Consider the following 16,801-nt stretch of genomic DNA (forward strand, 5'->3'; position numbering starts at 1 on the left):
GCTAGCTTAGATGGGGCATCTTGGTCGCATGGACAAGTTTGGCCAAAAGGCCTATTTCTGAGCTGTATGACTATGACAGTCAGTGATGGTCTGGGCAATAAGGAGGCAAATGGAATTTAATGCAGAGAAGTGTGAAGATTTGTGGAAGTGCATCAAGGCAAGGGAATACACAAATGACATTAGATGATGAGATGGGCATTGAACTGTATGCATTTGAAAAGGAAGGGAGAAATATTAAATAAACTAATCAAGCAAAAATAAAACTGAGATCACAATATGTTCCATCCATACACTTTCAAAGAATCTAAAAAATAGAGAGGCAGAAATTGATAGTAATTTTAATAATTGGTTGGAAAAGAGTATGGTGCCAAATGACTGGTTGGTAGCTAATGTGATACCACCATTTAATGTGGGAAATGGGCAGAGTCCTCAGAGTTACAGACCAGTCAACTTAAGATCATTGTTAGGAAAAAGTAATGAAATCCCCAATAAAGGGGAAATAGGAAGTGAAAGGTATAACAATAAATCAGCACCATGGATTTGGCAAGTGATAATCTTGCTTATTCAAGACCCTTCTACAGACTCAAAACTATGGATACTATGGAGACTTGCAAATAGTAAATGAAGCTTCTCAAATAGTAAATAATTCGTATTTTTTTCATTTGTCTTTTCCAATTCTCTCTCAAAGAAGTATTTTTCTTCATTTCACTTTCCCTGTCTGGTTAGACCTCACTTTGCCGTACTCTGCTTCTCACTCGCAATCCTTAAATGTGATGGAAAATAGCTGTAGCTGAAGAGTGAAAAAAATCTCCCAACTTGTGCAGTTCACATTGAGATAGCCCGCACCAGACAATTCATCTGTTTTCTGTTCATCACACCATTGTTAGCCCTTTCATTCCAGAATGTATTAAAATGTAAATACCATCATCTATATCTTTCCTTTACGACAAATAGCTTATGGTCAGTAAATTGAAACAATAACCTTGCTAATAGCAACAATGTAACATTGAGAGTTTCTCACTCAAATTTATTCGGAGCAGCTTTCTTCATAATTGACTCCAGGAGATTAAATTCATGATCTGCCTGCTTCAAAAAAAAACTCTTGAAGCTGTCCCTGAATTTCAATGGTGTTTTGTCCATTTCAAGGCTTAAAATGTCCTCATTTGACGTTTCATTTTGTGAGAGTCATCACATGGGAAACAAGTAGATGCAGTACAGTGGCACAGTGGCAGAGTTGCTGCCTTACAGCGCCAGAGACCCGGCTTTGATTCTGACTACAGATGTTGCCTGCACGGAGTTTATACATTCTCCCTATGAATATGTGGGTTTCCCCGCGAGAGCTCCAATTTCCTCCCACACTCCAAAGGTTTGTAGGTTTGTACCTTCTTACTGCCTATTGTGCCTCCTGGCATGTAGAGCAGCAACAAAGGTCCTCTACTCCTGTCTGTTCTGGGCTAGCTTCTGGGCACTACCCCAGGTCAGGTCAATTGCTTTCATTTCCTCCTCTACAGTTCGACGCCAGGTGGTTTTGGGTCTCCCTCTTTTCCTTTTCCCTTCCAGTGTCCAGAGCAGGGCTATTCTTGGGTTGCTGTCTGGTTCTCCATCCTAGCATCTGTCGATAGCCCTGGAACTAGGGGTCACAGTTTAAGGATAAGAGGGAAGTCTTTTAGGACCGAGATGAGAAAATCATTTTTTACACAGAGAGTGGTGAATCTGTGGAATTCTCTGCCACAGAAGGTAGTTGAGGCCAGTTCATTGGCTATATTTAAGAGGGAGTTAGATGTGGCCCTTGTGGCTAAAGGGATCAGGAGGTATGGAGAGAAGGCAGGTACAGGATACTGAGTTGGATGATCAGCCATGATCATATTGAATGGCGGTGCAGGCTCGAAGGGCCGAATGGCCTACTCCTGCACCTATTTTCTATGTTTCTAAGTCCATTACGCCAAGTAGTGCTGATTCCTTCAGTTGCTGTTTCTGTAACATATTTGTTTTACGAGACATGGTTGTTAGCCCTGTGCTCAACCTCAAACCTGGAGGACCAGAGGATTACTCTTTGTCTCGCCTCTCCCCTTTGACCTGTCCAGCATGGGAGATCCTAACAGGAGACGAATCTCTCGCTGTCATAGCTCTAGGGGTCACTGAGCCACACAAGCTCCCCGAACACGACAAGATTGCAATCCAACGAGGAGTGTAGGTTTGTAGATTTCATGTATATTGTCCCAAGTTTGTAGAGTAGAACAAATGTCGGGGTGTGATTGTTCGTTGGCGAGGACTCAGTGGGCTGATGGCCTAATTCCACGCTGTATCTCTAAACTAAACTAAAGTAACCAATGTGGTTGCTGTTCTGTTTCAATAAAAATATCTTTCAATAATGACTCTAAGTGCTGGAATAACTCAGCGGGTCAGGTAGCATCTCTGGAGAACACGGACAAGCGACGTTTCGGGCCTGAAGAAGAGTCCTGACCCAAAATGTCACCTATCCATGTTCTGCAGATGCGCTGCCTGATCTACTCAGATACTCCAGCACTTTGTGTCCTTTTTGTAAACCAGCACCTGCAGTTCCTTATGTCCACATTTCAATAAATGAGTGAACATTTTTGGGGGGAGAAGTTAAGAAAGAGAATTGAGATTTCTTCTGCATGTTAGCTTAATTTAAATCCTCCAAGTGTTTAATAGTGAGAAGATTTAAGGTTTTTACCTTAATAGCAACGATAACATTTCACCTCTTTTGGGAAATAATGCTTCATTTCAAGCTTTGGGAACAAGGCGAAGAATGAATAATGAGAGCTATAAAATGAAGACAATAAGTACAGTGAGCTGAGAAAGCGAATGACCAAAGTTTATTCCTCTTCTCTTCAATTGTTTTTATTTATTTGTTGTTCCAGGAAATAATTTGTCACATTAGACACTGCTATAACGACAACCCCCCCCCCCCCCCACAACCATCTTCCCACATTCTCCCTTTAAATCCATCCCTTGCCTGCATTAACCCTCTGCTTCAGATTTTATGCATGTGAAACTTTTCACCATCAAATCTGAAATTGTACTGCAAAATGACTGCAGTGTTTTTGTGATTAATGCATCTGTCCTCCTTGATGCTATCAAGTCTCTCTTAACCAGAACATCTATCTGCAATACTTTCTGCTCATCCACGTTCACTTAACTAGTCTCAGGCGAGTAAATATTCTCAAGCACAGCTCTGTCCTGATGAAGAGATTATGTCAAATGGTAAAGTTTCTCTTTGTTTTTTATATTTACTTTAATGGCAAGTTTCAAAATTCAGTTTATGGCAGTTTTGACAGGTACAATGGTTGTAAATCAGTCAAATAAATTATGCCCATTTCCCATTTCAATTGAAATGGCTGCAGATTTAAACTTCAGATTTTAGAGATACAGCACGTAGTCTCTGGCGCTGTTAGGCAGCAGCTCTATCGCTGAACTATTGTGCTGCGACTTCCAAAGAGAACCAATTCCTGAAGCTTGTGGGTAGAAAAATTATTGTTTGATTTTCCTACCAAGCATCTTGTGTCATGTCAGAAAATGTATGCATAGTTTATGCACAGAATATGGAAAAACAACAATGAATCACAAATTGTTCTTTTTCCTATGTAACTGCATTAAAAAAAGGTTCAGTGGAGACCAAATCTGTTTTAATATCATCAAAGATTATGGTTAATATTAAAATGGGATTGCACACCCCTTTTGACGGCAGTCTTTGCAGTCGCTTCATTGCTACACATCACAGAGGGTCAGTGCAGACAAAAATAAATTCAGTTCAAAAAGACTAGAAACACTCAGCACGTAAAGGGCATTGGCAGGAAGAGAAACATGAAGCATTACATGATGGAAACAAGAAATTGCAGGTTCTGGTGTACAAAAAAGACAAAATGCTGGAACAGGTCATGCAGTATCTCTGGAGAACATGGTACTTAAAATTACAAGTCTGGGACCCTTCATCAGAACCAGGAAAGAGACAAGACAAGGTGTCGTTTTGGGTCTGAAAACGGATCTTGAACCAAAACTTCTCCAATCCATGTTCTCCAGAGATGCTGCCTGACCTGCTGAGTTACTCCAGCACTTTGTGTCCTTTTAAGAGATCAGAGGTTGGTTCTTAGCAGCAGAGAATGTGAGGAGGAAATCAAAATGAATAGAGAATACCTTTGAGGGGGTTGAGATCAAATAATTTAACGTAGCAGTTGGACTAAGAAGCTTAAGCTGATCCTAACTGCTACTTCACCTGCTGCATTCAGTCATTCCTTCCTGGAGGTATAAATCTCAGTTTTTTACAAGGTGAATGCAGTCGGAAGACTGCACAGAATAGTGAATATTGAAGATGGAAAAGAACTGAAAGCTCAGATTTCTACCACAGCCATGAGCAATCTTGAGTCGACGCAGCCTATTATTAGAAGCTGACTTGTTTGATAGAAAAACATTTGGTGAAAAGCAGTAAGACACTTTTGGCAACGACACAGGAATGATAAAGTACAGCTGGGAAGTTCTTGTAGCTGAGGTGACATCTGTAGAGAAACTGAGTTAATCTTTCAGCTCTTTGCCCTTTCAGAAGAATTGAAAAATAAATAAAAGATTTAACCATTTTCGAGTGGAACCGTTTTGGTTCGATTCAACCTAAACTAAAGTAATAGGTTTGTAACATGTTGGGGTGGGTTGAGGGCAGTGGTCCCAACAGGTGGAATTAAGGAGTATTAAAGAATGTACGCTGGCACATGGCAAGTGTCAATGGTCATAATACAAGTAAAATAAGAAAATGTGGGTGTTGAGGTAGAGTAAATGGAAACAGCAGAATTAATTGGAGCATCAGAATTAACGGACGCATCAGAATTAATGGACGCATCAGGTGTCTGAAGAAATAATAAACCAGCTCAAAATAAGAATCAATAAGCCATCTTTTATATAACGCCTTTATAGGTGTTGTAACTGAGTCGCACAGAGACTGAGGCTGACAGATGCAAAAGGTCTTTATTCAGCACAGTTTGACTCCTCTTCTGGCACTCAATGGTACACTGATGTTTTATACTTTTCAAACACAAAGATAACAGTAAGCATTTAATTGCAGTTTTGATGGTTATAATTACCCACTTAACTTTAACATTTTAAATGCATGTGGGTAACTTTGCAGGGTTATACTTTTACAGTGGGAGCACTTTCCTACTGGCAGAACCTCTTTAAATATTAAATATTAATGGCTGGTCTGAGGGGTTTTGACTGAAAAATGCCAGACCCTCAAAATATATTACTTTTGTTCAGTTCATATTGAGCGAGGGCTTGCTGGATATATAAACAGTTAGAATATTAATTGACGAAACAGACCTGGGGCAGTGAATTCCATAAATTAACCACCCTCTGGGTGAAGAAGTTCTTCCTCATCTCAGTTTTAAAAGAGCCCCCCCTTATTCTGCAACTATGTCCCCTAGTTCTAGTTTCCCCGATCATTGGGAACATCCTCGGTGCATCCACCCGATCAAGGCCCCTCACGATCTTATATGTTTCAATGAGATCGCCTCTCATTCTTCTAAACTCCAAAGAGTAGAGTTCCAGCCTACTTAACCTTTCCTCATATGTCAATCCCCTCATTGCAGGAATTAATCTTGTAAACCTTCGCTGCACTGCCTCCAGGGCTAGTACATCCTTTCTTAAGTATGGACCCCAGAACTGTACACAGTATTCCAAATGTGGTCTCACTAATACTGTGTACAGCTGCAGCAAGACCTCCGTGTTTTTATACTCAATCCCCCTAGCAATAAAGGCCAAAACTCCATTGGCCTTCCTGATTGCTTGCTGCACCTGCATACTAACTTTTAGTGATTCATGTACTAATACCCCTAGATCCCTTTGCGTTGCATTACAACGCAGCTCCTCCTCATTTAGAAAATAACTTGCCCTATCATTTTTTTTCCCAAAGTGAATGACTTCACATTTATTAGTATTAAATTTCATCTGCCAAGTTGTTGCCCACTCACCTAGCTTATCTATATCCTTTTGCAGACTCTTCCTATCCTCCTCATCCCCTACTTTTCCTCCCATTTTTGTATCGTCCGCAAATTTTGATATATTACACTTGGTTCCCTCCTCCAAATCATTTATATAAATTGTGAACAACTGGGGTCCCAGCACCGACCCTTGCGGAACCCCGCTAGTTACCGGTTGCCATCCCGAGTATGAACCATTTATCCCCACTCTCTGCTTCCTATTTGTTAGCCAATCCTCTACCCATGCTAATATATTACCCCCAATCCCATAATTTTTTATTTTTAGCAATAGTCTCTTATGTGGCACCTTGTCAAAAGCCTTTTGGAAGTCCAAGTATACCACATCCACCGGTTCCCCTTTATCCACCCGGGTTGTTACTTCCTCAAAGAATTCGAGCAGATTCGTTAAACAGGACTTCCCCTTCACAAAACCATGCTGGTTCTGTCCGATGAAGTCATGTTTATCCAAGTGCCCCGTTAGTGTTTCTTTAATAATTGTCTCTAACATTTTACCCACCACCGATGTTAGACTAACCGGTCTATAGTTACCCGCCTTCTGTTTACTTCCTTTTTTAAATATAGGTGTTACATTGGCCATTTTCCAATCCACTGGGACCGTTCCTGCCTCCAGGGAGTTTTGGAAAATTATCACCAATGCATCCACAATCCCCACCGCTATCTCCCTCAAGACCCTTGGATGTAATCCATCAGGCCCAGGGGATTTATTCTCCTTCAGTCTCATTAATTTCCCTAATACCACCTCCTTGGTGATCTTAATAGTATTTAGCTCCTCCATTCCTACCGCCCCCTGTTTATCCAGCGTTGGAATATTTTTTGTGTCTTCTATGGTGAAGACTGATACAAAATACTCATTTAATGCCTTTGCCATTTCCATGTTCCCCACCAACAACTCTCCAGTCTCACCCTCCAATGGACCAACGTTCACCTTAGCCACCCTTTTTCTTTTTATATAGCTATAAAAACTCTTACTATTAGTTTTTATGTTGTTCGCTAAATTCCTTTCATAGTCTATTTTCCCCGTCTTAATTAATCTCTTAGTTATTTTTGCTGACCTTTAAATGCTTCCCAATCCTCTACCCTCCCACTATCTCTGGCTACCTTATATGCCCTTGCCTTCAGCCGAATACTATCCTTTATAGTTTTACTGAGCCATGGCTGACTGTTCTTACCCTTACCCCTTTTTTTCTTCATAGGAATAAATTTTTCTTGAAGGTTATACAGTATACCCTTAAACGTACACCACTGCTCATGTACCGTCTTATTCTTGAGTCTGCTATCCCAGTCAACTTTGATCAGCTCAGTCCTCATACCTTCATAATCCCCCTTATTTAGACTAAGCACCCTAGCCTGAGTTTCAACCTGCTCCCCTTCTATTTGAATATGGAATTCGACCATATTGTGGTCACTTGTTCCCAACGAGTCCCTAACTATGACATTTTTAATTAATCCTGCTTCATTACACAGGACCAGATCCAAGATTGCCTCCCCCCTTGTCGGTTCGGTGACATACTGTTCTAGGAACCCGTCTCTAATACATTCTATAAACTCTTCCTCTAGTCTACCCTGCCCAGTTTGGTTTGCCCAATTAATATGAAAATTGAAGTCCCCCATGATTACAGCAGTTCCCTTTTTACATGCGTCAACTATTTGCAGATTTATGTTCTGACTAACAGCGTCACAGCTATTTGGAGGTCTATAAATTACACCCACTAGTGTTTTTTTCCCCTTATTATTCTCTATCTGTACCCAAGCTGTTTCACTATCCTGATCCTTCAACGCAATATCCTTCCTCTCTATTGCCGTTATTCCCTCCCTTATTAAAAGGGCCACCCCTCCTCCCTTTCTTTCCTGTCTATCTTTCCTAATTGTCGAGTACCCCTCTATATTTAACTCCCAGTCCTGATCTCCTTGCAGCCATGTCTCCGTAATGGCCACGATATCATAACTATATATACTTAATTGCACCGTTAATTCATTTATCTTATTACGAATACTCCGTGCATTTAGATAAAGCACTTTCAGATGATTTTTACTACCCTTCCTTTCCGTTTTTGCCCCTTTTACATCTAGATCTTTATCTTCACAAATTCTGTCTCCTGTCACATTTTGAATTTCCGCTTCCCCACTGATACCCTGCTCTATTTCCTCTACCCCTGCCGTTATTACCCCCCTTGATACCTCCCCCCCGCTACTTAGTTTAAAGACCTCTCTACTGCCCTAGTTATATGATTTGCCAGGACCCCAGTCCCAGCACCGTTCAGGTGAAGTCCGTCCTTACAGAACAGATCCCCCCTGTCCCAGTACTGGTGCCAGTGGCCCAAGAAACCAAACCCATTATTCCCACACCAGTCTTTGAGCCACGCATTTAGCTTTTTAATTTTACGTACCCTCGCCGATTTGGCCCGTGGCTCAGGTAGCAATCCGGAGATCAGTACCCTCGAGGTTCTGCTTTTTAATTTATTCCCTAACTGCTCAAACTCCTTCAGCAGATCCTCCTTCCTCGTCCTTCCTATGTCATTGGTCCCCACATGGACCACGACCACTGGATCCTCCCCCTCCCTCTGCAAATTTCTCTCCAGCATCGCAGAGATATCCTTAACCCTAGCACCGGGTAGGCAACACAGCCTTCGGGACATGTTCTGCTGGCCGCAGAGAACCTTATCTACCCCCCGAATAATACTATCCCCTATCACTACGGCATTTCTTCTAACTCCCCCCTCTTGAATGGCCTCCTGATCCACGGTGCTGCAGCCAGGTTGCTCATCCCTCCCACAGCCCCTGATCCCGTCCTTACATTGAGTAAGAGCCTCGGTCATGCTCATGTCCTGAACAGTGTAATAATTGGTGAGGATATTTCATTTAGTGATGTGATAATGGCGGAGGTGGCCACTTAATACCCTAACCCAGGGGCCTCCAAACTTTTCAGAATAAGGACCACATTATATATTTGGCACATTTTTTGCGGGCCGTAGGTAAAAAATAAAGTTATGTCAGTTTTATAAATTTAATGAACTCAAAAAAGCACTTAGGTAAAACAAATGGAAGAAATTCAAAACAAAACATAGTCATCAACCAAGGTTAAACTTTAAGGTGAGGGGTGTGTGAATTAATTTATATACACACACTTACCGATTCCCCACCGAGAGGGTTTGTTGCAGCATGGCTAAACCCTCCCCTCCCCACAACAACCTGGCCCTCCTCTCTCTCTCTCCCCCACCCACAGCAACTCCAACCAAACCTGATGGAGTAAACAGTGACTTGCCCTAACAGACAGCGACCAATGGAAGCGGGGAAAGCAGCCTTACCTGGGATAGTCTAAATATAAATGTTTAAAAGGCTCTGAAGACTGCATCCAAACTAGAGATTTCTTATTAATGGAGCACTCAAGTCATTCTGTAGTTAGATGACCGTCAAGTGGAAGAGGAAAGTGAGCGTGAATGCGTATCAGTAATTAACACATCTATCTGTACTATTCCATCAAATGGCTGTGCGATCAGTTCAATGTATAGGTACAGCATTGTATGGGTTGATGCAGAATTGCTCAGCATGTGGTATATTCCACTGGGATTCGATTCCCAGGCATGTTATTTTCAATAGACTTTTAATTTTAGTTTCTCTGCACCCAATTTCCCACATTAATATTTAGCATAAACTCCTGACAAACACCTTCGACAAACACTGCCTTGACACATTCATCTGCAGCAACATCGCCACTTATACACCAACCTACAATAAATGCATGGCCATTTGATAGATCAACAGGTTTCTCTGACATAATTTACCCTTTGGCCCAACAAATACAACAAGGTCATTGGTCCGCGAATAATTGATCTTTTCCCTTTTTTCCCCACAGTCAAAATGTTGGAGAACCTGCCTTTTGTAAAAAAATATGAGGGATTTTAAAAACAGCTGCAATAATTTGTTATGTTACAGTTGTACAAGATAATTGTACAACAGTCTTAAGTTGTTGTCATATAGCACCAGAGTGCCGGGTTCGTTCCTGAATACGGGTGCTGTCTGTACGGAGTTTTACGTTCTCCCAGTGACCTACATGAATTTTCTCTGGGAGCTCCGGTTTCCGCCCACTCTCCACATACTTACAGGTTTGCATAGGAAGGAACTACATATGCTGGTTGTACACCGAAGATTTGTAGATTAATTGGGTTGGTATAATTGTCCCTAGTGTGTGTGCGTGTGTAGGATAGTGTTAGTGGTGGTGGTGGGGGTGGAAGCGAGTGAAGGACCTGTTTCCACGCTGTATCTCTAAAGTTTAGAGCAAACTGACGTGTATGTTCCCGCGCTACCACAGAACCCGCTAAATAACCCGCCGCACGAAACGTGTTAAGAGCTTGCTGCGAGCCGGATAAAATCTCATGGCGGACCGCATGTGGCCCGCGGGCCATAGTTTGGCGATCCTTGCCCTAACCTGATCGCTTCACTGGACTTTCAGTGATGGCTGATTACCAGAAGCTTTGAATTTATTTATTGTCTTGCCTCGTCACAATGGTACAAGATCAGGATGTCCCACCTCAATCGGCTGCAAGTGTCAATGGATGTTACACTGTTTGATAAAGTATTATTATAAAAGTGTCAATAGAAGTGATTGCTTGGTCAATTTACAAAGCTAATTTTCTTAAACATAGTTATCCAGCAGCTTGTACAGGCACTCCCCTTTTTATGTAAGGCTTATGTTCCGTGAACCATTACATGTCACATTTTACATCAGTCAGAATCACCAACTCTCGCCATTGGGGCACCTTCTGTGGCACACGGCCTTCTGGGTAAACACCTCTGCCTTTGCTGGCTTGTTCCTCGATGTAAAGTTGAGTGATCGTACAGTGCTGTGGAAGTTATAAACTGACTTGATTACACTAGTATAGAATTGTTTACGTAAACAGGAGTCGCCTGTTGTGTAAATTGGGGAATGTCTGTAATTGTGGACACAATTGTGTCTGTTTTTATTACTGAGGGAAGGTTTCATATAAAACAGTACATTTAGAAATCTGGTTCTTCTTTGAATAAACTGACTGCTCCCCCCGTTTCATAACTCCTGAGCCATGCTTCATACCTAATTTCCCCAATCCAACTGGAGTGTTATCAGTCAAAGATTGAGAAGACATTAGAACAAGTACCTAAAGCATAGAACTGAAGAAATGGTAGCTGTGGTTGGTGCTATGTCCTCAGAATTGCTCTGCCATTTAATGAGATCATGGCTGATTTGTTCTCTGCTTCAGCTCCACTTTCCTGTCTATTGCTCAGAATTCTGTTCTATTCTGTCTATGACTAAAGATCACTCCAGCTTTCAGTGTATTCAATGATTCAAACTTCATTTATCTGAACTTTCCACCTGACAAAGGGAACAACGTTGTGTCACCTCATTCATTCAGGCTGCAGCAATATCATTTTGTCCTAATACCTTTCAGGAAAATCCTCCCCAGCGACCTGCTAGAAGGATGCCGAGCTCGCGACTCAATCCTCCTGAGTGTTGCATCTTTCGTGCAGCTGGGCCCAGAAATTCATTCCTGCTCAACAACACTGAAGGCAATATTTAGCAGTATCAGTGTGTCGGTCTTAATAATTCATTGCATTAAAGTCAACAGACCTGAATCTCTAAAACATAGTACAAAGTGCTGGTGCTGCTGTAGGAAACGTTTACAGCTAATAGCCAGGGAAGGATTCCTCAGCGACAGCACTGATTTCAGCTCTTGGCTGCTTTTTTTCTCAGTAGATATAGGTGCCTTCCCCAATGCTGGTGTTTCACTCTGATTAAAGACGTGAGAATTCAGATTAAATCATGCAGATTGACAATGTTTATTTCTTTCCCTTGAGCTTTGTGCCCTTTTATGATGGATTCACGAATATTTCAAGTTTGCCATCATATTTTTCTGAATCATCTTTAACTGAAAGGTATATGGATTGTGATGCTTCCATTAAGATTCGTTGGGCAGTAAACACAATGCAGTGCTGTTCTATATGACTTGGCTTTTTGCACTATAATTCTTTTTTCCTTTCACTCCATTTTGCTATTTAAAAGTATTATTCCTTCAACTGATAAAACACATACTGCTTTTTAAAAGTGGGCACAAGTGCGTTCAAAGGTTCTGGGAGCAGAATTAGGCCATTTGGCCCGTGTAGTCTACTCCACCATTCAATCATGGCTGATCTATCTTTCCCTCTCAACCCTATTCTCCTGCCTTCTCCCCATAACCTCTGATATCCGTACTAATCAAGAATCCGCCAATCTCCGCCTTAAAAATATTCATTGATTTAGCCTCCACAGTCGTCTGTAGTTAGGAATTACGCATATTCGTCACCCTCTGACTAAAGACCACATATTCACCAACCTCTGATGAAAGAGTCAGTGTCCTAAATTGTCCAATATGTATGTTGGTCAGTGGGACTTGGTTTTGTTTAGAGATACAGCGTGGAAACAGGCTCTTCGTCCCACCGAGTCTGTGCCGACCAGCGATCCCCGCATACGAACACTATCTGCACACACTATGGACAATTTACAATCTCACCAAGCAATTAGCCTGCAAACATGTATGTCTTTGGAGTGTGGGAGGAATCCGGAGCTTCTGGAAAAACCACGCAGGTCACGGGGAGAACCTACAAACTCCATATAGACAGCACCCATAGTCAGGATCAAACCCGGGTCTCTGGCGCTGCAAGGCACCATATCTACCACCGCCCACTTGCTGTTCTAAATCAGCGAATCAATAAATGCCCAGAGAGGACAATCAAACCAACGACAGCACAGTGTCACAGTGGTAGAGCTGCTGCCTCACAGCACCAGAGACCCAGGATCAATCCTAACTATAGGTGCATTCTGTGCAGAGTATGTATGTTCTCCCTGTGACCCCGTCGGTTTCCTCCCATATTCCAAAAATGTACAGGTTAATTAGCTTCTGTAAATTGCCCCTAGTGTGCAGGATGCAAAAGTGGGATAACATGGAACTAGTGTGTGGTTGATCAATGGTCAGCATGGACTCGGTGGGCAGAAGGGCCTGTTTCCATGCTGCATCTCCAAACTAAGCTCGAAACTAAACTAAAATATTTTTTATCTGTCAAGGGTAGAGGAGTCTAATACTGGAGGGCATACATTTAAGATAAGTGGGGAAAGATTTAAAGGGGCTCTCAGAAGGAAGTTCACACAGTGGATGTATGAAAGAAAATGTCCCAGGAACCGATGGAGGGGAGTACATGGAACTAGTGTAGATAGATAGATGTCTAAAACTAGAGAGCACAAGTTTACGGTGAGACGGAGGAATTAAAAAGATATCTGAGGGGCAAATGTTTTACACAAAGAGATGTTGGTATTTGAAATGAGATGCCAAAGAAGGTGGTAACATTAAGAACAGTTACAACTTGAAGAAGCATATGGACAGCATGACTAAGCAAGGCATAGATGGATGCGGAATTAATGTAGGCAAATTAGATCGGTAGAAATCGGTATGATGGTCAGTATAAACATGATGGGCTGCAGGATCTGATTCTATGCTGTATAACTCTGGATTGATTTTGCAAGTGAGAGCAAATGAATTTAGAGCCATTACTAACAGAACTACAAATCTGTGGTTTTAATGCCAGCCATCTCATTCTTGGCAGTCCTGTAAATATCTGGTCTACATTTTCATGATTAATTCACTTTAACGGAATCTCACCGTCCCTTGAATTAGCATCACTGCCTTGGTCCGTTGAAGGTATGTAGTATTGTCGAAGGCATCATTGACATGGTGCATAGGGTGAGTATGTGAGTTCTAATGAAATACACAAATATTGAAATATTTTGCTTCTTTTATGGAGAACAACCAAAACCAAATCCTCCTATAAACTTTACACAAGAATACTAAGCGCCTTCCACATGTAGTACCAAAACAAATGTATTATTTTGCACTGTATAGTGATACAGCTTTAAAATGAGCGGCCTGAACAATTTGTATTCTGTTTCTGTTTCCCAGGTTTGTCGAGTGGCCTATGAGATAATGCAGACATTACACCCAGATGCATCAGGTTATTTCCATTCCCTGGATGACATCTACTACTTTGGTGGACAAAATGCGCACAATCAGATTGCAATTTCTCCTCACAAACCACAGAATCCAGAGGAGATTGTATTGGAGCCTGGAGATCTGATTGGGGTGGCTGGCAACCACTGGGATGGTTATTCCAAAGGCATCAATCGGAAATCTGGGCGAACAGGCCTCTATCCATCTTACAAAGTGAAGGAGAATATTGATACGATTAAATATCCAACATACCCAGATGCTGACAATGAAAAGCCACAGTAACTGCAAGGACACTCTGCGGCCGTGGTGAATGTATCTCGCCATACATCTGAAATCCAGCCAACGATTTTTTTTTTAATTGAGTTCTGTGCAGATGCATCTATCGCCCTCCGGTTGTGTTTGGTTGTCTGCCATTAATTCACGGTGACCCTCAGTTACTGACACTGACCCGTTGTACAGGTTAGAGCATGAGCAAATGTCTGTCCAGTCATGGTGCCTAACATTCTTCAACCTTGGACCTTCCTGAAGAACCATGCCCAGCATTAGCACAGAGATGTCTTTGAAACCTCGGCTTGAAGGAAAGAGTTTAAATTATCAGGCAGAAGAGATGTACGTAATCGTGAAGACATTATCCATTTCACACGCCTGTTCTTAAGATGACACTTTGTCAAGAATTGAAAGTGCTTGTCCTTTGCAAGGGTGGGCAGGATCAGAATAAGCAAGTGCACATTCTCATTTCACAGTCTTTTGTAAAAGCAAAATCATGGACAGAATCTTTAATACATAATTTCCAGACATTGTCTTTGATAACAAAAGTAAATAAATCTAAATGAAACCAATTGAGACAGAGTTTCTCCTCATTGTTGCTGGTATGTTTAGGATTAAGATGGCATTTAACTGCTGTTTAGCTTTCAAAGTTCATAAATGTTTGTGATCTCCCTTTTTGTCAGCAACTTGTGTATGATCCCTCTATAAGTTACTCAGCTCCTAACTATTAACGCTGTTATTTATCACTATTGGTTATTGAAATAATATGTCCAACATCTGATCTCTTAAAAGGTGCCTTATATTTTTAACATCAATCAGCATGAAATGTAATCCAATTCAATGCCAAATCATTTCAAGGTTCTCTACAGTAGAAAACGTATTTTCCATGGCAGAAGAGGATTTGTCACTTTCTGTGTCAGACTCAATTCTCCCTGTGGGCACAGATTTTGGACTTGTCACTTTGGACTTCTTTATGTTTGTACTTGGGTGACCTTTTTCTCTCAGACCACCAACCTCCAGCAAAGGCAAAATTTAAGCAAGAGTACGGGATAATAATTGGGAACAGAATTACTGGACGGGGCTCGGAAGGAGCAGCCCGAGATAATAATAATAATAATAAATTTTATTTAATGGGCGCCTTTCAGACATCTCAAGGACACCTTACATAGTAATCGGAATAAAAACATATAATCGGAATATAACAAGTAATAAAGACATCACAGAGACTCAAATTAAAAACAGAATTCAATCCAAAAACAGAAAATCAAAAACACAGTGTGAAGAGAGAGCAGCGGCAGCCAAAGCGCGCCAGCGTCCACTCTCTCTTCACGGCAGCCATCTTGGACACAGACCTACAGGACTACAATTAGACAAAAAAAATCATCCCCCCACAGTGGATAGCACTGTGGGGGAAGGCACAGTGTCCAGTCCCCACCCCATGTTCACCCCAAAGTCAGGCCTATTGAGGCCACCGCAATTGCCTCTACGGAGGCCCGATGTCCCTGGCCGTTCTCACCGGGTGGTCTTGCCCCGGCGTCGGGAGAGTCCTTTCGGCGGCTGGGCCACCTGGAACGGCCGCTTCCTGGTTGGAGCCCGCGGCTGCCGAAGCCGATAAGGCCGTGCCGGTTTGGAGCTCCCAGGCTCCCGATGAAAAAGTCGGCGCCGCCTCTCCGCACTGCCGCCTCTCCGAGATGGGGTTTGGGAGTGAAGACCGCTGGGAGTAGTTGGAGCTATGAAAGAATGCTGGATGATATTCCCTTCCCAAGTTGAGACTTGCACAGTGTAGAAAGCAACTGCAGATGCTGGTTTAAAACGAGGATAGACACAAAATACTGGAGTAACACAGTGGGACAGGCAGCATCTCTGGAGTGAAGGGGTGGGTGGCGTTTTGGGCCAAAACCCTTCTTCAGACCCTTCTTCGGACCTTCCTTCACTTATTCCTTCTTTCCTTATTGTCTCGCTGAGTTACTCCAGCATTTTGTGTATCTTCGAGACGAGTACATGTCAATTAGATCACAAAAAGGTATCGGGTAATGGGGAGAAGGTAGGAGAATGGGGTTAAGAGGGAGAGATAGGTCAGCCATGATAAAATGGCGGAGGAGACTTGATGGGCCAAATGACCTAATTCTGCTCCTATCACCTATGATCTTATGATCACACCTATGATCATGGCTCACGAAGTCTAGCCAAATATTGTACCATAATAAACTAATTCCAACTGCCTTCACCTGATCCATATCCCTCCATTCCCCAAAATCTGCCCTGGATAAGGTTAGCATTCTCAACATAGACTGAACATTGAATCAAGGACTTTTCAGTTGCACAAATGTAATTTCCTATAGCCTGGGCTGATTGTTGGTTGGTGTATTCACATCCATCAATTTGGGCTATAAAATTGTTTTTTTTCCTATACCTGGAAAAAAACCCAGCGAAACCTTTCTCTGTTTAGTAGATTTTATTTAATTGGAAATATTTATTAATAAAAGCAAAAATAAAACATGCAAATGCTGGAAGTAT

At 42.0% G+C, this 16,801-nt stretch overlaps 1 protein-coding gene across 5 annotated transcripts in view; it reads left to right on the plus strand.

Annotated features, from left to right (window-relative positions):
• Positions 1–14,866, plus strand: part of fut8 (fucosyltransferase 8) — a 632,584-nt gene extending 617,718 nt beyond the window's left edge. For all 5 annotated transcript variants that reach the window (XM_033026878.1, XM_033026881.1, XM_033026879.1 and 2 more), the window contains one exon: positions 13,970–14,866. In XM_033026878.1, coding sequence (XP_032882769.1) covers positions 13,970–14,299 — 330 coding nt within the window. In that variant the 3' untranslated portion in view covers positions 14,300–14,866. The remainder of the gene's footprint in view (positions 1–13,969) is intronic.
• Positions 14,867–16,801: the final 1,935 nt, after the last annotated feature.

This window comes from Amblyraja radiata, chromosome 9, assembly GCF_010909765.2.
Source record: "Amblyraja radiata isolate CabotCenter1 chromosome 9, sAmbRad1.1.pri, whole genome shotgun sequence".
Taxonomy (NCBI): Eukaryota; Metazoa; Chordata; class Chondrichthyes; order Rajiformes; family Rajidae; genus Amblyraja; species Amblyraja radiata.